The 21,530-nt window shown below is 41.9% G+C and overlaps 1 protein-coding gene across 2 annotated transcripts; it reads right to left on the bottom strand.

Annotated features, from left to right (window-relative positions):
• Window positions 1–337: 337 nt before the first annotated feature.
• LOC113038490 (pecanex-like protein 1) lies at window positions 338–20,392 on the bottom strand. Of its 2 annotated transcripts, XM_026195955.1 has the most exons (33): window positions 19,945–20,392; window positions 18,531–19,010; window positions 16,759–16,967; window positions 16,436–16,541; window positions 16,297–16,336; window positions 12,820–14,541; window positions 12,383–12,682; window positions 12,241–12,298; window positions 12,015–12,162; window positions 11,622–11,933; window positions 11,433–11,465; window positions 11,174–11,345; window positions 10,981–11,091; window positions 10,649–10,740; window positions 10,454–10,563; window positions 10,257–10,362; window positions 10,077–10,169; window positions 9,733–9,883; window positions 9,508–9,652; window positions 9,176–9,353; window positions 8,504–8,612; window positions 8,119–8,248; window positions 7,942–8,000; window positions 7,631–7,846; window positions 6,847–7,100; window positions 6,533–6,763; window positions 6,316–6,419; window positions 5,356–5,503; window positions 5,001–5,231; window positions 4,466–4,740; window positions 4,213–4,379; window positions 3,722–4,116; window positions 338–3,118 (listed from the first exon to the last, which is right to left on the bottom strand). In XM_026195955.1, exons 2-33 carry the CDS (start codon window positions 18,681–18,683, stop codon window positions 2,957–2,959), a joined length of 6,720 nt encoding a protein of 2,239 aa, XP_026051740.1. In that variant the 5' UTR covers window positions 18,684–19,010; window positions 19,945–20,392; the 3' UTR covers window positions 338–2,956. The 2 variants fall into 2 exon arrangements, with proteins under 2 accessions (XP_026051740.1, XP_026051739.1); XM_026195954.1 differs by having other exon boundaries at window positions 18,531–20,392.
• Window positions 20,393–21,530: the final 1,138 nt, after the last annotated feature.

Here is a 21,530-nt window from a genome sequence, read left to right as displayed (position 1 = left end):
ATGTGTATATATATATATATATATATATATATATATATATATATACATAAAATATACACACACACACATGTAATAACCTCGCTGAGCAGAAAAAAGTTTCAAAAATATTACAGACCCCAGATACTTGAAGCATAGTGAATATAATATATATAGTCAATTTATTAAATTGCTGCAATTAAATAGATAACTAGTAAACTTAGTCACTTGTGATGGTACTGATCCAAATCGATCTAAATTACTTCTATTCCTATAGTTTGTGAATCAAATTTACCCCCCTCTATGCACATTTTGACATGGAGGGAAAAAGACCAATGGATTCACAAAAGACTATTGCAAACAATGACACAAAAAAGCTTTAATTTAAATAGGAGGGGAAAAAGAAAAATCACAAAAAAAATAAAAAATAAATGTACATAACTGAATATTGAAAACAAGTTTTTAAATAAAACAATCCTCCATATAACTAAAATTAAAATACAGGATGGTGTACTATTTTACAATAGTTGTGCAAAAGCAGTATTAACTGATTCATTCCCCAGACTTCATGATTCTATGTCGGACCCCTCCGCAAGCACAGATACACCGAAGCGTGAATCCCCTAAGACTCAAAGTAGTGTCCTCCATTGAAAAATAACCAGAAATCCAATAATAATAAAATAGATTTATATATTTTTAAATATATTTATATACAAAACATGCTGTACATATATGGCAGAGATGGGTTAGATCCCTTTTGAATCACTGACACCCAAGACTATCCAGTAACTTGTGCTTTCTCCCAGTTAGAGAAGTACTCCCTGTTGCTTTGGAAAAGTCACCCTAAAGATGAGAGAAATGGTCTTGATGAAGAGAGAGAAAGAGGTTGATCGGCCTCGAACCAAACGCTCGATAGCTATTAAAATCCACTGCAATAAGCCATAAACGGGGAAGGTTTGCTCAGCAGACTACATGAGATGGTGGTGTTCAGAAATCGACTAGGCTGCACGGTCTGCAGAGAGACGTGATGTTTAGTGTTCAAACGACTTGTGATATGGTCCGTGATGGGCAGAGAGGATATATATTTTCAGTGTTATAAACGTACTAACAATCTGTGGTTTAAGTGAGAACAGGAATGAGTGAGCATGATCAATTCGGTGAACTTCCTCTAATGGCACTAAACGAAGCTAGAGGCTCAAGTCACATCCAAACTTGATGTTGATCGAGCAAGAATCGGCCGTTTTGAATAAGCACTGTCAAATGAACACCATGGGCCTCTCAACAGAAAACCACATTATTTTGCATAAAACGGCATGGAACCAGTGTAAAATTTCCAGCAAAAATCCTTCCCTTTCACCTAAACACTGTCTGTCGAATCTTAAGGCACCATTTTCACATGGCGGCCCCCGCATGCTGACTCTCAAACCATATCGTGCGACGCAAAGCCTTTTTCAGAGCACAGCTCAGCCACGTCAATCATTTTAAGCTGGAAATTGTATGGTGAAAAAGCGCTGAACGGCTTTCTGAATCAGAAAACCACTTTAAACAGGAAATTTCAAGCTCCTTTACATCGACCCGCCGCAGCTATTCCAGGCTGATGTCAGTGCTGTATTGTTTGATATGTTTGTTGTTGTAGAGGCAGTAAGTGCCCTGCTTTCCACAGCAGGCGGTCTGAGCTTCGTTTGCCCAACAGCAGATATTTAACATCTAACCTTCCAGTTGTATTACGCACAGATTTAGGGAATTCGTTTGACACAATCCGGTGGATTCAAGAATGGGGGCAAAGGTTAAAGTTTACTCATGTCCAGCTACTATCAGCACAATCAATAAAAAAATCTCCATTTGAGACCAGCAATCAAATAAATCTTTGTCTTTATAATTGGTACATCTTTGTTTTTTCCCCTTATCAAGTTCCAACTAAAACGCTGGAGTTTAGAAGTCAAAGCAGTAGTTTGGTGAGATCTATACGAGTAGAGGGGGTGGTGCAGTAGCAGTAGTATTGCAGTAGAGGGAGACAAACTGCAGGCACTTGCAGCAGCAGGAAAAAGCCTGATGGGAGGCCAGGAAGCCCTCATGTGCTCCGGCCCACTACATCACCATCAGAGCTAAATCGGTAGGGAGCAGTTTAGGAATTTAGTAGGTAGTCTGATTTCCTGTGGGATGAACAAAGAAAAGAAAAAGACAGACCACCGGTTTGATGACGTCTATTCTGTCCCAACCGTCCTCACCCGAGCCGGCTGTAAACTACGCAAGGAGCACCAGGTGCTAAGGGAAGTGTGCATGTGAGCGAGTATTTGTGATTATATTCAAGTATTATCCCTGAAGCTCGCTGAAGAACGGTCGTGGTTGGTGTTTAAGAGTGATGGGCGACACGTTCAAATGTCTTTGCTGGAATGTGTGAGCTACGTAATGACGGCTCGGTGAGGGGGAAATCAAACTCGAGTCCTTTGGTCTTGAAAGGACAGCGACTTGTGTAGAGGAAAGCATTGGGCCTCAAAGAGAGAAATCCTGCACAATACGGCTTGATGCGTTGCGAGGGACTGGATGCGTAGGGGTAAAAACGAAAGCTTGAGTAGGTTTAAGGCTGCTACAGAGGAGAAGAGAGTTCCCTTTTTGTTACTGCTGGTGGTACAGGTCACCGATTCGCTTTGATTTAATGACCTGACCCTCTTTACATAAGAAAAGAAGAAAATCCCTTAAGATTGCACTGACTGGCCACTTTTTTGGCTTTTTAGCCAAAGAAGCTTAGGAGAGCTCAGTCCAGAGTTCATTACTTAACGCAGCACTCTTCCAGTGTGCTTCTGTATCTGGTGATGTGTTGATTAAGGAGACTTGCGAGAAACCTCCTAATATAGGCAGAACTGACTGAAGATGCTTTAATTATAAAAAGGGTTGATAAGGTCAGTTTGAAGTCCTCTCAGCTCGCTCTCTCAGGATGGCGAGGATCACCATGGGCTCGTCTGATCCCAGCTGTGCAGGCTCAGCGGAGGCGCTCAAGTAAAGGCAGCTCTGTAGACTCCTCCCGTGCACTGGGCGGGTCTGATGATGTAAGGGGCGTGGTCTCAGAGGGTAGGACAGCTCCCATTGGATCCAGTGTTGGGCTGACATCAGAGGGCAGGGCAGGGAGGGGAGGCTGCAAAGGCTAAGAAATAAAGTAAATAAACAGGTTATTAATATTTATACTAGTCAAAACTTTGGCTTTCTCTCTCATGCTCCCTCACACAGCATTTACGGTTTAAAAAAATATATAGTATACATTTTGAAAAATATTACAGCTTAAAAAAAAAACTGCTTGCCATTTCAATATATTTTAAAACGTAATTTATTTCTGTGACAGCAAAGCTGAATTTTCAGCAGCCATTACTACAATCTTCAGTGTCACATGATCCTTCTGAAATCATGCTGATTTCTCATTTCTTTAGCAGTGTTGAAAATAGTTCTGCTGCTCAATATTTTAGTAAAAACCATGATGCATTTTAGGATTCTTTGACGGATAGAAAGTTCAAATTAGCATTTATTTAAAATATATATTTTTTTCATATTTCACTGTCAATTTTGTATCAAAGTATCAAAGTACTGATTAAATTTTTTTTTCTTTAAGACATACAGACATTTGTTCCACCCTGACCTTTTTAACTATATGCCGCTTAAAAAATAAGTTCAATTAAGAAAATAAAACATGCCCATCATTTAAGATTAATCATTTATGCATTAATAGATCAGGAAGGGAAGCATGCATCCTAACCTGTGTGCGTATGCTTTGTGATGCTGAGCCGTCCCCTTCCATTACAGCAGGTCCATTGAATCCTTTCCTCCCTGACAGACTCCATTTGCTGTACAGGGCCTCATAGGGCAGCCCGCTACCCTGGCCCAGGCTTAGGCCCCTCTGAGACACCCTGTGACTGGGGTTGTCCTGCAGGCTACTGGGGCAGAAGCGGTCTGCAGGCGGCAGGACCAACGAACTACTGAAAGACAGCTGGGAGCTGGACAGGTGTTGCCCCAAAAGCCCATGGATGGAAGAGGTGCGGTGCAAGGAGCTAACCAGCCCAGCATCCATCCTGCCTTCTGATTGGCTGAGCAGGGCTAGTGGGAGGGGCTGGGGATGCAGTGGCCAGGAAGGTCCAACGGGGTTGTCAGTCCCTTGAGAAAGGAAGAGAAAAGTTAAAACTTACAGCCTGCACACATCATTGCTTTACTGACTGTACATTAACAGTACAAGAGAAGCAGGTGCCATACCCATTGAGGGCTGTACAAAAGTGGGATGAGGCTGAGGGATGCCGGACGCTGTGTTTTGAGGAGGATGAGCTGCAGGGTTGTAACTGATGGAGGCAGAGCCGCCACCACAGTCTGAATCCTCAATGTTCCCCCCACTGTTACATCCGGCACCACAACCCTTCTGAAGCCTGGAGAGAACAGAGAGCATTTAAATAAACTCTGAATGCCTAAAATGTGCTGTAATGTAGCAAAATATACACATGTGCCACCCGACCTGTCCCAGCTGCTGATGAACCACGTGTAAATGTTGTGAGGGCTGATGGGGCCTCCCCAGACAGAACGTAGCTGAGCATGGGCCCCAGCGTAGGAGGTGGTGAGTGGGGAGACATAGATAGGGTATCCGATGGGCTGGTCACAGGACGAGTTAATCATGTTCCTCAGGGCTTGTTTGGCATTCTGGATGCTGCCGCGTTCAGGGTTTCGGTTCCGCAGGAAGACCAGCTCCTGCTGTTGTCCAGCCCACAGCCCGCGCACACACTCCCGGTTCACCTGAAGGAAGCAACCGAGAGAGATTCGTCATGGCAATGCCACGATAAGACACACTGTACATGCCTATAGTGTTCCTGTAGCTCAATTGGTAGAGCACTACGTTATCAAGCGCAAGGTTGGGGGTTTCGATTCCCCGGGAACACATGATATGATTTCTAAAAATTGATAGCCTGAATGCACTAAGTCGCTTTGGATAAAAGCGTCTGCTAAATGCATACATTTACATTTTTTAATTTAAACAGGCTTCTGCAGCAAAGCACCTTGATGACTCTGAAGCTGAGGAAGCGTTTGTTCAGCATGATGATCTTGTACTCGTCACTTCCGTCATCCATAACGTGGCGGAGAGCAAGCAGAGAAGGCATGTTGGCCAGGATAGCGCTGCGCCACACAGGATCGCCCTCGTGTGAGATCAGCATCTTCTCTTCATTGGCAGTGATGGCATCGTACAGCACCACTGGGTCCTCATACTCATCAGGAGAGGTGAAGTGATCCTGTGGAGTAAACAAGAAACAAAAGAGTGGCTCAGGAGAATCAAGTAAACCAGAGATCCATTCCATAATTGCAATCATCAGACGACATGATGTCAATAGGGATGGACGAATGCCTAAGCTGTACCTGGTGCAGTTTGAGGGACATCCGTACTCCTGGAGCCACCACCCTGTTCAGCAGATCCATGTCTGCAAAAACCCACTCGTCTCTAGGAGAGGTGATACGAAAGTCGCCCTTGAACAGGGCATGAAGGCCGTAGAGAAAAGGCTCCAAGCTGAACATATAAGAATAAGAATGTATAAGAATCAGTGCATGTACATCTACAACATAATCCCACTCATAAAAAAGTACAAAAAAAAACAACAAAGCAAGAAAATCATGTTTAAATAAATATTTATGACCTATTGCCGATGAAAAAGTTTTATAGTGATTTGTAGCAAGTAATTAACTGGAAGCCAATGAGAGTTATGTGATTTATGGCAATTCATAAGCAGCAGTGATATAAAGTCGCCAAGTCCAGCATTGCAAAAGGCTGAGAAAAGCTTAATTTCATGCACTGATCAAGCACTCATTATGCAGTAACTAGCAGTATGAGTAAAAAGGTGCAGAAATAAGATAAAAAAAAAAAAAATGCAAACAGACCCAAGCACTACAGCCCCACTACCACATACATTTAAGGCAAATATATTTAAATTGGTAGATATAAAAAGACTACTTCAACATCTGTTGTACGTCACACTTCCTGTTGCCAGCTGGTGGCGCTATGACTGTGAAGCACAACAGCCACAACCATGTGATCAGCCCCCATGACCAAACACCTTGGTGCGCTGTCTGATTTAGATCAATTTGAAGATATAAAACTCTTCCTGTTACCCTATTTTTTTGTATGTTCAAAATATAGCATCCTTTGTCTTGGCATAATTTGGTGAGAATCGCACGAATCCCCTTGGAGGAGTATTTCAGTATGCAGCAGTAGACTACACACTATTCTGTAAAATTGTTGCATGTGTGAGTGGTGCAAAACACATATAAACAACATAAGCTGTCAGCTTAAGCCAAATTTCTGTAATGAGTATTAACTCTTACCTGGCTGACATGCTGTGGGAGGCGGTGCCCAGAGCTCGTCGGCCCAGAATACACAACCCAAAACACAGTGTGACCAGAGGGGAATCCTTCTCACTCTCAACTGGCTGTAAAAGAGGACAAATCCAAAAACACACAGTGAGTTACATCTTTGATTCCCTTGTAACCAAACCCCAAGTCAGCAACTGTCAACAGCAAGGCAAAGCCATCATTAAAATACCGTCTGTCTGCGGCTGTTGCAGTATTTGATCCACTCCAGATACACCAGACAGAAGGACGAGGGAGTGATGCCGGAAGCACGGTGGTCGTAGTCTTCATCTATGTTCAGGTTAAAGGTGGGATCACTATCCACATAGGAAGGGCTGAGGCAGGGCCGCAAAGCATCCTGCGCGGTCTCATTGGCCAACCATTCCTCCAGTTTGGGCGAGCGGGTCACATAGTAAATGATACTCTGAGAAGGAGAAACTTGGATGATAGCTCTGCATCTCAGACAGTGGAGGTTTTATTTGAGTAGCTCTTCTGAGAGGAACTGACCTTGACATAATATGTGATGAGAATTTTGCGCAGGTCAAATACTTGAAGCATGGAAGCTGCATTGTTGTCGCTAATGCTGTAGCCTTCCAGCACGTATTTGGTGGCGGCGACCTCCCAAGCCAACCAGCGCTGGCCAAAGGCCGCGTTGAAGGAGAGCATGTGGGGGAGATGACCTGGCTCACAGCAGCAACAGCCTTCATCTTCCTCCACCCCTTCAGTGATCGCCTCCACCTCCCTCTGCTGGCAATATGTTCCTGAAAACAGCCATTGAAGGAAAAAAAAAAGAAATAAAAAAACATGTTCAAGCCAAATCAGTTGCAGCTAAACATGAAACTTTAAAGTATCTTAAAGCACCATTTTATAAACCAGAATTATTCATATTATTAAAATCTCTCAAATTAAGTCTGAGGTAAAAACATAATAGTTTAGAATCAGTATGAATCATTCTTTGAGATGTCTACGCTACACGACTTGTGCCCAGAATTTTCCCAATTTGCAGTCCGGAAGAAGCAACACTAGTTGGCAAAAGTCAGTGTTCAGATTTTGGCCAGTTGGCGTTGACAGATTTCACAGAAAATCACACTGTGTATAACAGGCACAGACTCTGATATTCTGAGCCAATTTTAGAACACAATTTCATTTTACATGCACCTCCTAGCTACAAAGCACGTTTCTGTGCAAGTTTGTTGTGTTCAGAAAAACTTAAAGGTCAGGTAGCATAGTATTCCAGTGGATAGAGAAAATAGTGCTGCATTTTGTTCCAGTCTCTCTCCTGTTGGCTCACCTCTGAACTCCAAGCCTCTGAGCTGGAAAGTGGCGAGGCCGTTGCCGATCTCAATGATGTGTACGAGAGCGTTGAGGTAGTCGGAGGCCAGGATGAAGCAGTCTCCGGTGCTGTAGTTTCCCCAGCGGCCCAGCAGAAGGTCCCCGCACAGTGAGTGCTGCAGAGAGCGCGTCAGATGCTCATAGAAGATAGAGTTCAAGTTGTTATCATCAGCACCTATCCAAGCGAGAGATGAGGGGGGATGTCAGGATAGATTAAAAAGACCATAGACAGATGGAAGGTCTGTGTAACTCAGAAAAAATATCACGTACCAGGGTTGCGGTCCAGCTGTGTGGCCAGGCGTGTGTTGGAGTGATCCACCCGTTTGGTGCTGAAAGACACAATGGTATTTAAGGGTTCTAGTCACGTCTTCAAACATTTTCAGCTTAGACTGAATTAGCAAAACAAATAACACGGCTGACATCTGCTCAAGATTTCTAAAGGCTTACTTGTAGTCTCTCTCCCAGAACTTCACAGGTCGGGTGTATGAAGTAACGAAAACTGCACTGCCCAGCACAGGGTTGAGAGGAGTAGAAAAGAGAGCAGAAAACACAGCTTGTACAAACAGCATGGCTGAGTCTGAGAGCAAAACTGGAGTTAAGGGGAATTTCTTTTTTATGATAAATAAACACATACATACACTTGTTTATTTGTGACCAAAATTAGTTCAGCAAGCAACTGAACCAATTGTGAAAACAACCTAAAGGAGCTGAGGTGGAACATATAAAAACCAATTGTACAGCTGTACCACTGGGCACAGATGAACAAGAAAAGGTAAAAGTTATGAGATCAGCATTCAGGGCTCTGTGTGTGAGTAATGCCGGAAAAGGATACGGGGAACGGCGAATGGCTGAGCGAAGGCATGGAAAGCAGAACCCCATGTGATCTGCCAAGGTGCAATGTAGGTCAGCACAAAACGCAGCTTATACAGCAGATCCCACAGCTGCTCACACACAGGAGAGATGACAGCAACATCAGTCTTCATCTTTTGATTTACAAACCCACACTCCAGTTACACAGTACATTCAAGCCTTGAAAAATGTCACATATATAGCATGTATGCATTATGTTACTAACTATAATCCTAAACATTTTCTAAAAGGAATATTTGTTTTATTGTTGGTATTTATTTTTGGAATAATTTCAACAGAACCATTTAGATGAAATAAATGAGGATAAAATGTATTAATAATAGTGAAACCCTTAAAAGAACTGGTGGCCAGTTATATGAAATTATATTTTTGATATTCATGCGAATTTGAATTTGTAGTCAACTACTTGTTTATACACGGTTCAAAAGTCTGGGGTCAGTTAAATTTTAAGAAGTAATTTGAAACAAATTAATACTTTTGAATAGCAGTGTACATATAGAAGTAAAATAGATTATAATAAAGGACCCTTCCACAACATTATAAAAGTTGACTTATGGGACAGATATAAGATGATACACGTAATGAAGTTGGTCTTTTGAAGGCATCTAAGAGAGATGTGGATGAATTTTCAGACCTTGCTGAAGAGGATGGACATGCAGTAGTAGTCGAGGAGGAAGGTCTGTGAAACGCGTGGGTAGTCGAATTGGAAGAAGAGAGCGGTGAAGCACAGAGTGACATACTGCTGAGACGGGACACAGAAGGACGAACGAAGCAGCTTCATTCCAGCCACTGAGATGAATAGAGCACGGCCACTAAAGGAACAAATAAAAGATGTCATCACGGTCCATGTCTGAAATCTAAAGTGTGAAACCACATTGAAAACCTTGAATCCAAAATGTTCCACAACAAAGAGTAACATCAGCTAGTGTTGTGCTTTATTCTAGACTAGGATGTTCCTGTTCTTACTAGGCTCCAGGTTTGTCATGGTTTTGGCTGAAAGTGTGCGCTTCAGTGGTGAGGGAGTTGAGCACTACAGCCGGATAGATGAAATACTTCTCCACACACTGCAGCCAAGCGTAAAGCTTCTCAAACCACATGAGCTGAGCCGCATCTGAGACAGAGAGGGATCAGTCCATCACACTTGTTCACGCATGTGGACATTAGTTTGTGCGTGTAGTTTGGACTACTCACCTCGGACCTCAAACTGGCTGTATTCTCTGGAGCGCAGCACAGGGTGGGCCAAGCAGAACCAGGGCAGCTGTTTTCGGAGCTGAGGCAGGAGGTAGTGTGTGAAGAACCCCACCACCCCAGCCAAGATGTACAGGACGAAACTGAGAGCAGGCTGAAGAACAGTGCAGAAAACACTTTAAAACCAAGGCAGTAATTTACCCCCAAAAAACCTTCAAACCAACAGATTTGCTAAAACGAACTAGACTTTACAAGACTAGAAATTATGTTCAGTCTTTGGATGAAGACTAGTTCTCATAATGAGACGGTTAACATACTCAAAATCCTATTCTAGACAGCCTACTGACCTGCAGAGCAATAAAGACGGTGCTGGCACTAATGGCGAAGGTGATAATGGCCATAAGAGGGCACATGACCAGATCTGAGTGAAGAGTCTCTTTCTGCAGAGTCGGACAGAAGGGAGCCATTTAAAAGATATTGGAACGTCTATTTAGCAAAAGATAAATGCAAATGGAGAGTGCTTTTACCACAGAGTTGCGCAATTTCTCTGGGAGAGGGTCTTTAATCTCTAATGGGGGCTCTTCTGGTGTCCGGCTCTCCAGTTCTGGGAAGAACTTGGAGCGGACCAGAGACCTGTCCAGAGAACAGCGTAAAAAAACACAGTAGATTAGATATTGATCACTGAGCTGTTGGTGCAGTAAGATGAATGTAAGGTGACACTGACCAGAGGATGGTTGGGTCGCTGCTCTGCCTGCTCAGATGATAGGACAAGGCCAGGAGGAGACCACAGAACACAGAAAAGAGCACCGGGACATGTGCCTCTCCCCACGGAGCCTACACATACACGAAAACATAAAATGAGTCAAAGGAAGCACCGATAAACACAGTTCTACTGTAAAAGAGACAGATTCTCACTTACACTGATGGCACCAAGGCAAAATCCATAAACCAGAGCCGCCACCAATATACTGCGCAAGAGACTAAAGAATGAAGACAAGGGGCTTGTGGTTGCTGAAACACACAAATGACAAGACATCACACTTGTGGTGCAGGGAGGTACAGTATGCCAGCTCCCTGGGAATCAAACCCATGACCCATAACCGGCATCGCTATAGTAGTTACACTTTCGAATAAAGTTCCATTTGTAAATGTTATATAAAATGCTTTTCATTGTTAGTTTATGCATCAATGTTAACCTTATTGTAAAGTGTTACTGCTACATAATTTTTTGAAATACAACACACGTCTCACCAGTTCCCCCGAAAAGGTGCATGTCCACCTGCTCAAACAAACACATGAGGAATGTGTTGACCTGAGGTAGAAGCCCAAACAGGAAGATGATGGGGAAACAGAGGGTGAACACTGCAAAGAAAAACATATGAATTATTAGGCTATTATATTTTGCACAACTCAATTAAGAAAGGTTTAACAGCGAATAACAGACCTATGAGCATGTCTCTAGCGCAGAGCAGAAAGTGTGTGGAGAGGAAGGTGACCCCGTAAAGGGTGAAAGGCCTCATACTGTCCGAGTGGCCAACAAGGTCAAACACCCAGATCAGCACACAACACAAGCAGAAATACACTGGTCGGCTGTACACTATGATCCAGTTATGGCCCTGCAATGAAGACCACATTAAATTAATTTCTGTTTGATTTCAGCTAGGCGGGTCCAAGAAAAGAGGTACAAACAGTCATATACTCACATGCATCGGAGATGCTGCATCAGGCTGCACACTCTAAAATGGACAAAAAAAAAACACTGATTAACAAACACAACACCACTATTGGGACATGTAAATACCGTACAATTATCAAGAAATGCCAACACCTGAAAACAAACAACATACTGCTAAAACAAACAAAGAGACCATTCCAAAAATGCTCACACTGACCTTTAGCAAGGAGTACTGACAGCTGGCAATGACTAGGCAGAACTGGAAGACCCAGATGTCCCTAAAGAAGCCCTGGAGAAGCAACAGGAAGCCAAGGAACGCCACTAAGCTCGCCAATACCACTGCAAAAACATTCTCCCCTATGCGTCGGTTCCTGTCCAGTAAGGCTAGCAAAGCAAGTCTGTCGTAACGAACTCTTAGCCATTTTCCTGGCAGCACCCAGAAACGATAATACTGTTTAGGCTTGGCCTTTTCCTCAATCATCAGTGTGTTCTCCTGGGATTCGTGAGGGGACTCATGATCTAGGTCAAACTACAAAGAGAAAAATATCAATGCAGCCAGGAGGGGATGAAACAGAATGAGTACTGATGATTCTGAAGATTTAGGCCTCACCTCTGGCATATCCAAAGGCACCCTGCGGACCTGCATGCCCTGGAGGACCACTGGTCTGGGCTGCAGCATGGACAGCCCTGGCGCCGCCTCCTGGACATCAGTGGAGGTAAAGCTAGAGGACTGTGACTGTCGCTCTCGCTCTCGCTCCCTGAGCCAAGAAAAAGGGGTCAAACACTAGGAGACTGGGCTGAATATTACCCCAATGCTAAAGGTTTTTAAGACTTACTGGACTGGATCTTCATATCCTCCACCAGCAGGCCCAAAAGTATAAGACCTCTTTACTCCTGAAATTAGATTATTTTAACTGAAGGAACCTCCACAAATAAGCCATATTTAAATCAGTGTCACAAACACAAACTGTTCCTTACCGCTTTCATCATAAAAGTAGTGCACAGCTCCCTCTGAGGTGTCATCGAAGGTGGATGCCTCATGAACACCGCTGCGGGGCAGCAGCAGCAAGGATGAGGCAGCGAAGTGCAGAGCAGAGGGGAGCGTTCGTGTGCGGGAGTGAGAGGAAGTGCGGACTCTCTGAAGGTCTTGAAGGCTCGGAGGAGAGCCCATGGCAGAAGGGGGTGGGGTAGGGTTACTACCTGCATTATGACGCCTGCGAATGGCCTGTGTCCTTTTAACACTGCTCACTGAGTCACGTTTGCTTCCCTCCTCTGGGGCTGCATGGGCAAACAGAAAAAGGCAACAGTAAATATTCACTACAGCAGATAATGACAATAAGAGCAACACCACAAATCATGAAACTATTCCAGGCTCTAAATATGAAATATTAAGAACGAATCTGTTTGCTCTTCACCTCCTCCTACTGCCCCCTCTTCCAGCAGCTCTCCTGCCCTCCAACCCGTCTGGTTCCCAGCCCAGGAGCCTCCAAGAGAGTCTAACCTATGGTGGGCCCTGGAGAAGCCCTCTGAGTGCACTGTCCGAGCCTCCAGATCTGATTTAGAGACGGTGAGTGGACGTGGGGCAGGAGCAGAAGAAAGGGGTAAAGGTAGCACAGTAGATGCTAGGGTCCCTGTGTTGTTGGAGCCTCCACCGGCCCCATCCATGCTTAGCACTCTGGCATGAGTCTTGGCACTGGCTGTGCTGGCTGAGCGCTGAGCACTGCGAGAATGGGAGGGTCCTACTGTGTCAGGCTCCTCCTCCTCTCCAGGGCTAGGCAGTTGAAGGGGGACAGGTTGAGAAGCGATGCCGGTATTTGCCAGATCTGGGGAGTAGCAAGAGGTAGAGGAGCTAGAATCGTCATCTTCATCATCGTCGTCTTCGTCAGAACTGAAGTGACGTTGGGATCCAAGACTAGAGCCAACACTCATGTCGCTGCCGTCGTCTTCATCGCTGGAGTCCTCAAACAAGCTCTCGCTATAGGCTTTGGCACCTAGCCGACTGCGTACAGGGATGTAGTCTCTGTGTTGGGCACGGTTGTGGTGCCGGCGGTAGGAGCCACAGTCAAAACTGCTACTGCCAGCAGTGCCCCGTTTGCGGGGAGCTTTCCTGCGTCCAGGTCTGTGACCCACACTGCCACCCGCACGTAGCAGTTTCAGATCTTTAGGTCGCACTACCTGCTGCTGCGCTTGCAGAGACGGCGGCTCTGCTAGGAGGTAGGATGGGGCAGAGACCGGCAGAGCGGGCTCTGAGCAGACCAAGCTCAGTGCCAACCTGGAGGGTACAGAGCTGGCCTGGCGCGGAGGAGGAAGAGGGGGTATGGGGATACCACCATCAAGATCACAAGACTCAGAAGGCCCGCTGCTAGATGGTGATGAGTCCCTCAAGGAGGGCTGTGCAATGTCCGTAAGCAAAGGGGGAAGGTCCTCTCCCTCCACCAGAGTTCTGTCCAGGCCCTGCCCAGAGGAGAGCTCTTTTGAGGGTGATCGTAGCAGCACGCTGTCTGACAGGTCATCTGTGTCACTACCACCTTGGAGCACATCTCCAGGCTGCTGATAGGGGTCTTTACCCTGAGGCAAAGCTGTGGAAGGAGCGTTAAAAATGGGTTTATGCATCTGGCCCAGCGAAGGGCTCTCAAGCTGGGTTGAGTCCGTTTTCTCACTGCGGTAGCTACTGACTGTACTAAGAGTCTCTCTGTCTGTGGCCGCTCCACCTCCACTAAAGCAGCTGTCAGTGGATCCTGCAGCCAGGGCTACCCCGGTGCGGCTGCCTGGGTGCTCAGCACTAGGAGCAAAAGTGACAGGGTCAAGGCCCAAGCCCAACAAGTTCTCACTTAGCTCTTCGCTCAAGCTACTCTTGATGAGAGGGCTGAGAGGAGCATCTCCCAGACTCTCTGACTCAGCTGAAGGTCCGAGGGGGGAGTAGCCTCCTAGACCATCCCCATCGGGGCTCAGCTGAGATAGATGCTCCACACCCCCATTTTCCACCTGGTCTTTCTCATCTCCATCTTCTTGGCTGGATGGTGACGGTGGGATGGATGGAGAATTTGTTGGGTGCAGGCTACTAAACCCTCCCGACAACACATCATCCACACCAATTAGCCCTCTGTAATCCCCAGCCAAGCAGGTTGGCGCTATACCTGGAACAACAAAAAATTTGCAGTTACTACCAAGTACAGCAGAGAGGTTCAATGCAGCATGATGTACAAATTACAATATTTCACCAATTCATTTGTTTTAAGCTAGTAATTCATGAGTTAATTTATAATATTTGTATTTTTTAACATGTAAAATACATGTTATAACCATCAATGACTGTAAACCAGAAGTTTTAATTATATATTTTTTTTCTGTTGATTACACCAGACACAATATTCCATGAAATAAGCAGCTCAAAAGCACTGCGTGAAAAGTTTACTACACGATAAAATTAATATTGTGACTGTGGCTGTGATTGAGTTAAACTGTTTATTTAAAGCTGCAGTCTGTAAGTTTTGCCTTTTTCGCCATCTCTGTGTGAAACCTGCAGTTGCGGTTATATGCGGAATAATCTTTATGTGGGTTTTGCATCGGCATGTCTCATCAGTGTGGATGATTCTAATATTTTGAGGAGTATGTGTGGCTGTCAGTCACCACACCGGTGTGCACTTCGGAATCACAGATTCTACATCATGAAAGTATGTCCCAAATATGAATTTTCACCAGAAAATGTCACCTGAACAAGTAACATGTCTGCAACTTTTGTTCTGACCAACTGAGAAAAAAAAACAAGAATAACAATACATCACGCTACCAATGGTGACTCAATCTAACGATCACTTAGCTCATATCACATCAAACCATGCAAATTATAACTATTGTTATACTTTGTTCTCAAAATGTTAGTTTACAACATCAGCATTGCGTGACTACATGAATTTAGTGTGTATTAGCGTTACATGTAGACTACTGGTGACTACCTATTGGATTACAATTTGCCATCAATATGATAAATTGAATTATTCCAGCTGCTGTAAGAAAAGGCTATTATCTGCAGCACCTTCACATGCAATATAGCCTACTAGCTGTGACTCTTATGTTTAAGGAAGTGACACAATGATGCAAAGACGAACGGCACCATGCTTGCATTTCCCACAAAAACCTACCAGAACCACTCATATAAGAAATCATTATTGCAAGCGTACCATTGTGAATCGGGCTAAGGTAAGTTTTGAACACTGGCTGGTTATAGTACTGTCAATTTATTAATCCCATCCTTAATAAAACTTTTTCTTTATGTAATATATGTGTGTGTATACTGCGTATATTTATTAAGTATATATAAATAAGCACACATACAGTATATATATTGAAAATATTTACATGTATATATTTATAATATATTTAATATATAAATATAAAATTCTTAAATATATACATAAATGTGTATGTATTTATATACACATAATAAATATATACAGTACACACACATATATTATGGAAACAAAAACTTATTTTGGATGTGATTAATCATTTGACGGTACTAGTTATGTAATTGTCCAAAAAAAGTTTTTATTTTTATTTTTATTTTTATTAAAAAACTTCAGCTTTGTGGTGGGGTCTGTGGAGTAGAGCAGGGACTTGGTACTCTAAAATTTAATAATATATATATATATATATATATATATATATATATATATATATATATATATATATATATATATATATATATATATATATATATATATATATTTAATGATAAATATTTAGCTCCTGCATGAGCTCTTTAATATCTGGAATTTTAAAAATGACAAAAATCAGATAAGAACTGACATGCAAGCATACCAGTTCATGTAAACTGAAACTATCTGGAGTAGTTTATTTAAAAAAGAAACAGTAACATCAACATAATGTACCCTTTGAGCCTCCAGGGTCTTCAAGCTGTGGTAGAAATTCCTGAACAAAAGGAAAGTAAACGAGTCAGAGGAAATTCCTACAAGTGAAGCAAAACAACGCTTAAGAACACGTGATGTTTGGCATGAACAATATCCTCACCGACACCTGGTTCAATCCAAATAGTGAATGCTGGGAACTGCAGCGTACAGGAGGGGTGGAATTCGCCTTTCGGAACACCGTCATTTCCACACCGACACTACTGTCCCTGTAGGGACAGGCAGATCAACATGAGCTAAAACTGACTACAGTGGAGTGACTGCTCAACACTAACAGCTGTTCACCAACAACAAATCCCTAAAGAATGTCTGACTCAGTAGCATGATGCTTGCAATGCTCTACAAACTGATGCTGCCTACTTGAGAGACAGAAAAGTGTCACATTATATTTTGACAACAAAATATAATAAGATGGTTACACACTACCTGCGCTGGCTTCCGTCGTGAGTGCCAGAGCCTTCCTCTCCTTCTTCCACTCTATTGGGGTCTGTGGCGAACGAGGCCTGCCTCTTCTCCACAATCTCGCCCAGGTCAAACATGGCATGTAGTCGGAAGTTCACTGCTTTTATGGCCGTAAAGAAGGCCGCTATCACAGCACAGTACACACAAGCCACCACTAAACTGGCAGGAAGGGCCTAAAAGAATGAATGTGGGAGAATCACATCAATGTGGTTGCAAAAATTACAACCTGTTCCATTTCAGACACTGCTTCTTACGTAAACCACAACTTGTGCAAAAAGAAAAAAAAAAAAGTCTCTAAACAGTAATGCAAAAATGCAGCTAGGCCTATACATAATGGTAAATGTATTGATTTATTTTGCCATTGACATAAGACTATTTTCATCTGTTTAAGTACATTTAAAAGTACATAAGATAAAATGTAGAAAAATGTATATAATAAGCGAGTACACCATGAATCCGTTTTCCAAACCGTGTTTTTAGCTTGTCCTGAATCACTAGGGTGCACCTATAATAAGTGTTTATATTCTGACTATTTTAGATTGCTTCGGGGGTACCGCGGCGGAGTAACCCAGTACCTTTGTGATTCTTCATAGACATAAACAGAGAGAAGTAGTTCCGGCTACGATGTTCTTCCGCAAGACGCAAGCAGTTCTGTTTATTAACCGTTAGAGCGTTAAAAGTTCCCTACCGTAGCTTTAAAATCTGTTAAGTTCAATAAAATGAACTTTTTTAGTACAGGAGCAGCAAGATGGAAGTTCACGTAATAGAGAAAGCACAAGTATCATGAGTGATGTCATCACATTTCATGTTTACCCACATGCTTTGCTGCATTATCATTAACTGGTTTTATTACTCAGAAAACAATGGATGCAAAGGAATGCTCCTGAAGGCTGACTTCTATTTAATGATTCCTTCTTGTTTATCTGATCAATAACATTGATTGTAGTTTTAAGCAGCTTGTATTTATATCCTGTAAAACTTTCAAGGCAATAGCCTGTTTTAAAAGGAACTTTACTGAAAGTTAAAATATAATCATAAAAAAATAATACACACACTACAGAATAAAGTTTGGGGTCAGTAAAATGTTTTTGAAAGAAGTCTCTAATGCTCACCAAGGTTGCATTCATTTATTTAAAAAAAAAAATACAGTAAAACCAGTAATTCTATGAAATGTTACAACTTAAAATAACTACTTCTCTTTATTCCTGTGATTTCAATGTTGAATTTTCAGTAGTCATTACTCGAGTACTGAAGTGTCTCATGATCCTTGATGACATCATAATAAATTATTTTCTTTTATTCATTTTGTACCATGGAAAAGAGATGTTCTGATTTTTCTGATTAATGTTGTGGAAAACAGGATACGTTTTTCAGGATTCTTTGATGAATAGTAAAGAAGAAAAAAAGCATTTATTTTGAATACAAAACTTTTGTGGCATTCTAAATGTCTCTAATGTCTTTGGTAAATAGAAGCATTAATAATATTAAAAGAAAAAAAGCTTCTGACCACAAATTTTAGTACAGTAATGTATTTATATAGTTTATTAATTTATTTTTAAGATACATGTTGCCTTGGTTCTGCTTCATTGTAACTACTTAGAAAAGACAGCAGCTGTATGTCATGCATCTTGAGAAAGATTTAGCCTCAATGACTTGGATTCCATCAGTATTACACACATTTTCCAGAAACATGGGCTGCGGCTTTCTTTACCTCAGGAATTACTGCAAGAACTCACCATGTAGAGAAGAAACGGGAAGGCCAAGAGGAATATCCAGAGGTAGAGATGAAAGCAGTTCGAGAAGGTACTCTGATGAGGGTCCACGTACCACCCTCCGCTCAGAGAGGCCCACACTCCCTGCCGCAATATCTGAAGAACCTGAGAGCCCATCTTATCGCTTCCTGATGAGACAACCCAGAGATCTTGAAGTTACCTTGTCAAAGTTTCTAGAGCGGCACTTCCATTGGGAACCTCAGGAAGGACTTTCTCGGACTGGTTATGAAATTTTTAGCAGAAAGCGAGACGTTCCAGAACAACTTCAGACCTGTGTTCTTTTAGTATCAACGGTTTGTTTGCATGCTCCTCCAGCAGACCCCTGTTTGTAGTGCAGTTCATCAAGAGTTTTTGGCACAACTGTGACCCAAGGGCTACATGGAAACATTCATCCTGAGGAATCATCAAAACTGCTTGGTTTGGTTTCTTTACGACTTTCCAGCACTTTAAACAAACACAATTCCATGAATAAATCAGCTGTTCTGATGACATACTTAAGATAAACAGGCTATTTTGAATAAGGACATTTTAAACTATTTGTGGCCGGATAAAGTAGCCTAATATGGGTTTTCTAGAAAATCCAAATGAGCAATCAGCTTTCGTTTAGGGGGCTATAATATATTTAACTAAATTTAGAGATGATAAACGGATATGTATTCGATCACTGAACACCTGCAATCTTCTATCATAGACAAGGCAGAGAAAAGACAGTCAGTAAGTTATAATGTCTTCCTTGGCTTTCTTTGCTTTTGTAACTATTGTAAATATGGTATACAGCTTCAGAGTCCTAAGAATTCGATTTCAAGATATGTATACATTACACCGTTTAGAGTTTTATATCTTATCAGACTGCTGATTTATTTTAAGCTACAGCCATCTCCAGGCCTAAATAGTCATAATATCCTGTCAAACGTTCTTGTATGGCAGAAGCTGAACTCTACAGCTGGAGGATAAAAAAACTTTAAGCATCATCTGCAAACAGTGAATCGTTTAACTAAAGGAAAGCTAACAAATGTCCGAGTGGATTTGACTTTAAACCATACAGCTTCAACTAATGTTAGCATAGCTTGCCTGAAGCAGCTTTGACATTATATCGAGTCTAAAAAAATTACAGTAGAAAGATAAATGTCCAGCAGATGATTCAATAGCACTTCAACGAAAACGTAAGTTAACTGGGATGCGAATATTTTTAGAACTGTAAACAAACCGTGTTTAAACAGCAATAGCATTAACGCTAACTAAATTTTAGACTGAATCGACTTGTTATACGTAAAACCAATCAGAAGGGGACGCAAATGCTATAATCTATTTTATCAGTTTCTCGGCTTAATTAGAAGGGTAGCATTCCTCTCAGGGTTTAGTATCAGCTGACACTTACTAGCCAAACCGCTAACATGCTAACGTTACAAGCAGTAGTGAGCCACATTGGGCATGATATTTTTGTGGCGAAATTATCCGATGTTAGTGCACTCTTCAACTCCGTCAACACTCCATGGTTTATCTCGACAGGGTGTGCGTTAATTAATCCAGAAACGAGAGCAGGAAAACCGCAGGACAGCGAACCTGAAGGCGAGTTAGCATTGGCTAACAGAAGCACTGAGTGCTTCCTCCTTATGACGAAAATAAAATACAAAAACAAACACGAAACGCAAAATATCTCTATGTGGTCACCACAGCAGCCATTTCTTCGGTAAGGCCAGGGCAGCTGTGTAAAAACTCCAGCGATAAAAGCCCAGAATGTGAGCTCGCTAAGTTCTAGTGTCGGATCGCTTCATTCACACAGGTAGCAAACACCCACCTACAGGAAGAGAACTGATGCCGCAACGCGATTGGCTGCTGGGGTTTACACCCACATACAGGGACAGAACGGATGCTTCGATGCGATTTGCTGCAGCAGCTGTCTGTCATCCAGAGCAAGATCACTGATTTTATTCATCAATCTACAGACAGTCCAGACCGTCTTCACTTTGACCTTTATAGTTGATGTTGGTCAGGTTGCCATTCTTTCACTCCTACATTCATTGATGCGCTCATTTTTACATTAAAATGGTTATTTTCTATAAACGTCTATTTAAATGAGTAATTTATGTTGGCATTACAAACAGAAACTGGGAGAGTCGATATAGGTTATTCAAAAGCAGTTGATTTTAATATTCCAGCTTCAAAAACATAAAAAATAGCATTTACAATAAATATGACTTAATTAGGCCTAGTAATGAAAATCTTGATTTTATGTTTTTTTAAGCACTTTAATAAGGTTAGATTAATTATAATACTGATATCCAGTAATGGATTCTGCTATGTGCCTTGCGCTGCTTTTAATAGCTTAGTGTTCCTGTAGCTCAAGTGGTAGACGCATTGCTTTAGCAAGCGCAACGTTGAGTGTTTATCTCCCAAAGAACACATGTTAGAAGAAATTTGTTAGCTTGAATGCAATGCAAGTTGCTTTGGATAAAAGCGTTTGCTAAATACATATATTTAATTAAACTTATTTTTTTTTTATAGGTCCATATTTGTATAGTGTATTTTAGATTTTAGATTTTATCTGTATCTATCTGTATTTTTATTTCTGTTAGTGTTATCTGTATGCAACAAAGGTCTGAGAGTAACGCAATTTCAATTCTCTGTATGTATGTACTGTACATGTGGAAGAACTGACAATAAAGCAGACTTGGCTTGACTTAATACTAATAACATGAATATGAATTAGTGCTGTCCAATGATTAATCTCGATTAATCGCATCCAAAATAAAAATGTTGTTTATATATTATGTGTACTGTGTATATTTATTATGTATATATAAATTTAAATATGTAAATTTATATATTTAACTTTTTTACATGTTAAATATATTTATATATAGGTAATATATATATATATATATATATATATATATTGCAACAAACATTTGCAATAAACCTAAAATCACAGTCTTACTTTTGTTGTCCCACTTGAACGGTTAC

The sequence above is a fragment of the Carassius auratus genome, chromosome 21 (assembly GCF_003368295.1).
Source record: "Carassius auratus strain Wakin chromosome 21, ASM336829v1, whole genome shotgun sequence".
NCBI classification, from domain to species: Eukaryota; Metazoa; Chordata; class Actinopteri; order Cypriniformes; family Cyprinidae; genus Carassius; species Carassius auratus.
The sequence above is the reverse complement of the archived record's forward strand: the minus strand, read 5'-3'. Positions and strand labels throughout refer to the sequence as shown.

What these genes read in the sequence shown, in the direction of transcription:
- LOC113038490 (XM_026195954.1), bottom strand. Translation starts at nt 18,683, where the DNA reads ATGGGCTCTCAGGTTCTTCAGATATTGCGGCAGGGAGTGTGGGCCTCT. An exon ending in CAGCCAGTTTGAGGTCCGAG is followed by an intron (nt 9,653 to 9,732) that starts GTGAGTAGTCCA and finishes TCTCTGTCTCAG; the next exon opens with ATGCGGCTCAGCTCATGTGG. An exon ending in TGTCCATCCTCTTCAGCAAG is followed by an intron (nt 8,613 to 9,175) that starts GTCTGAAAATTC and finishes GTGTGTGAGCAG; the next exon opens with CTGTGGGATCTGCTGTATAA.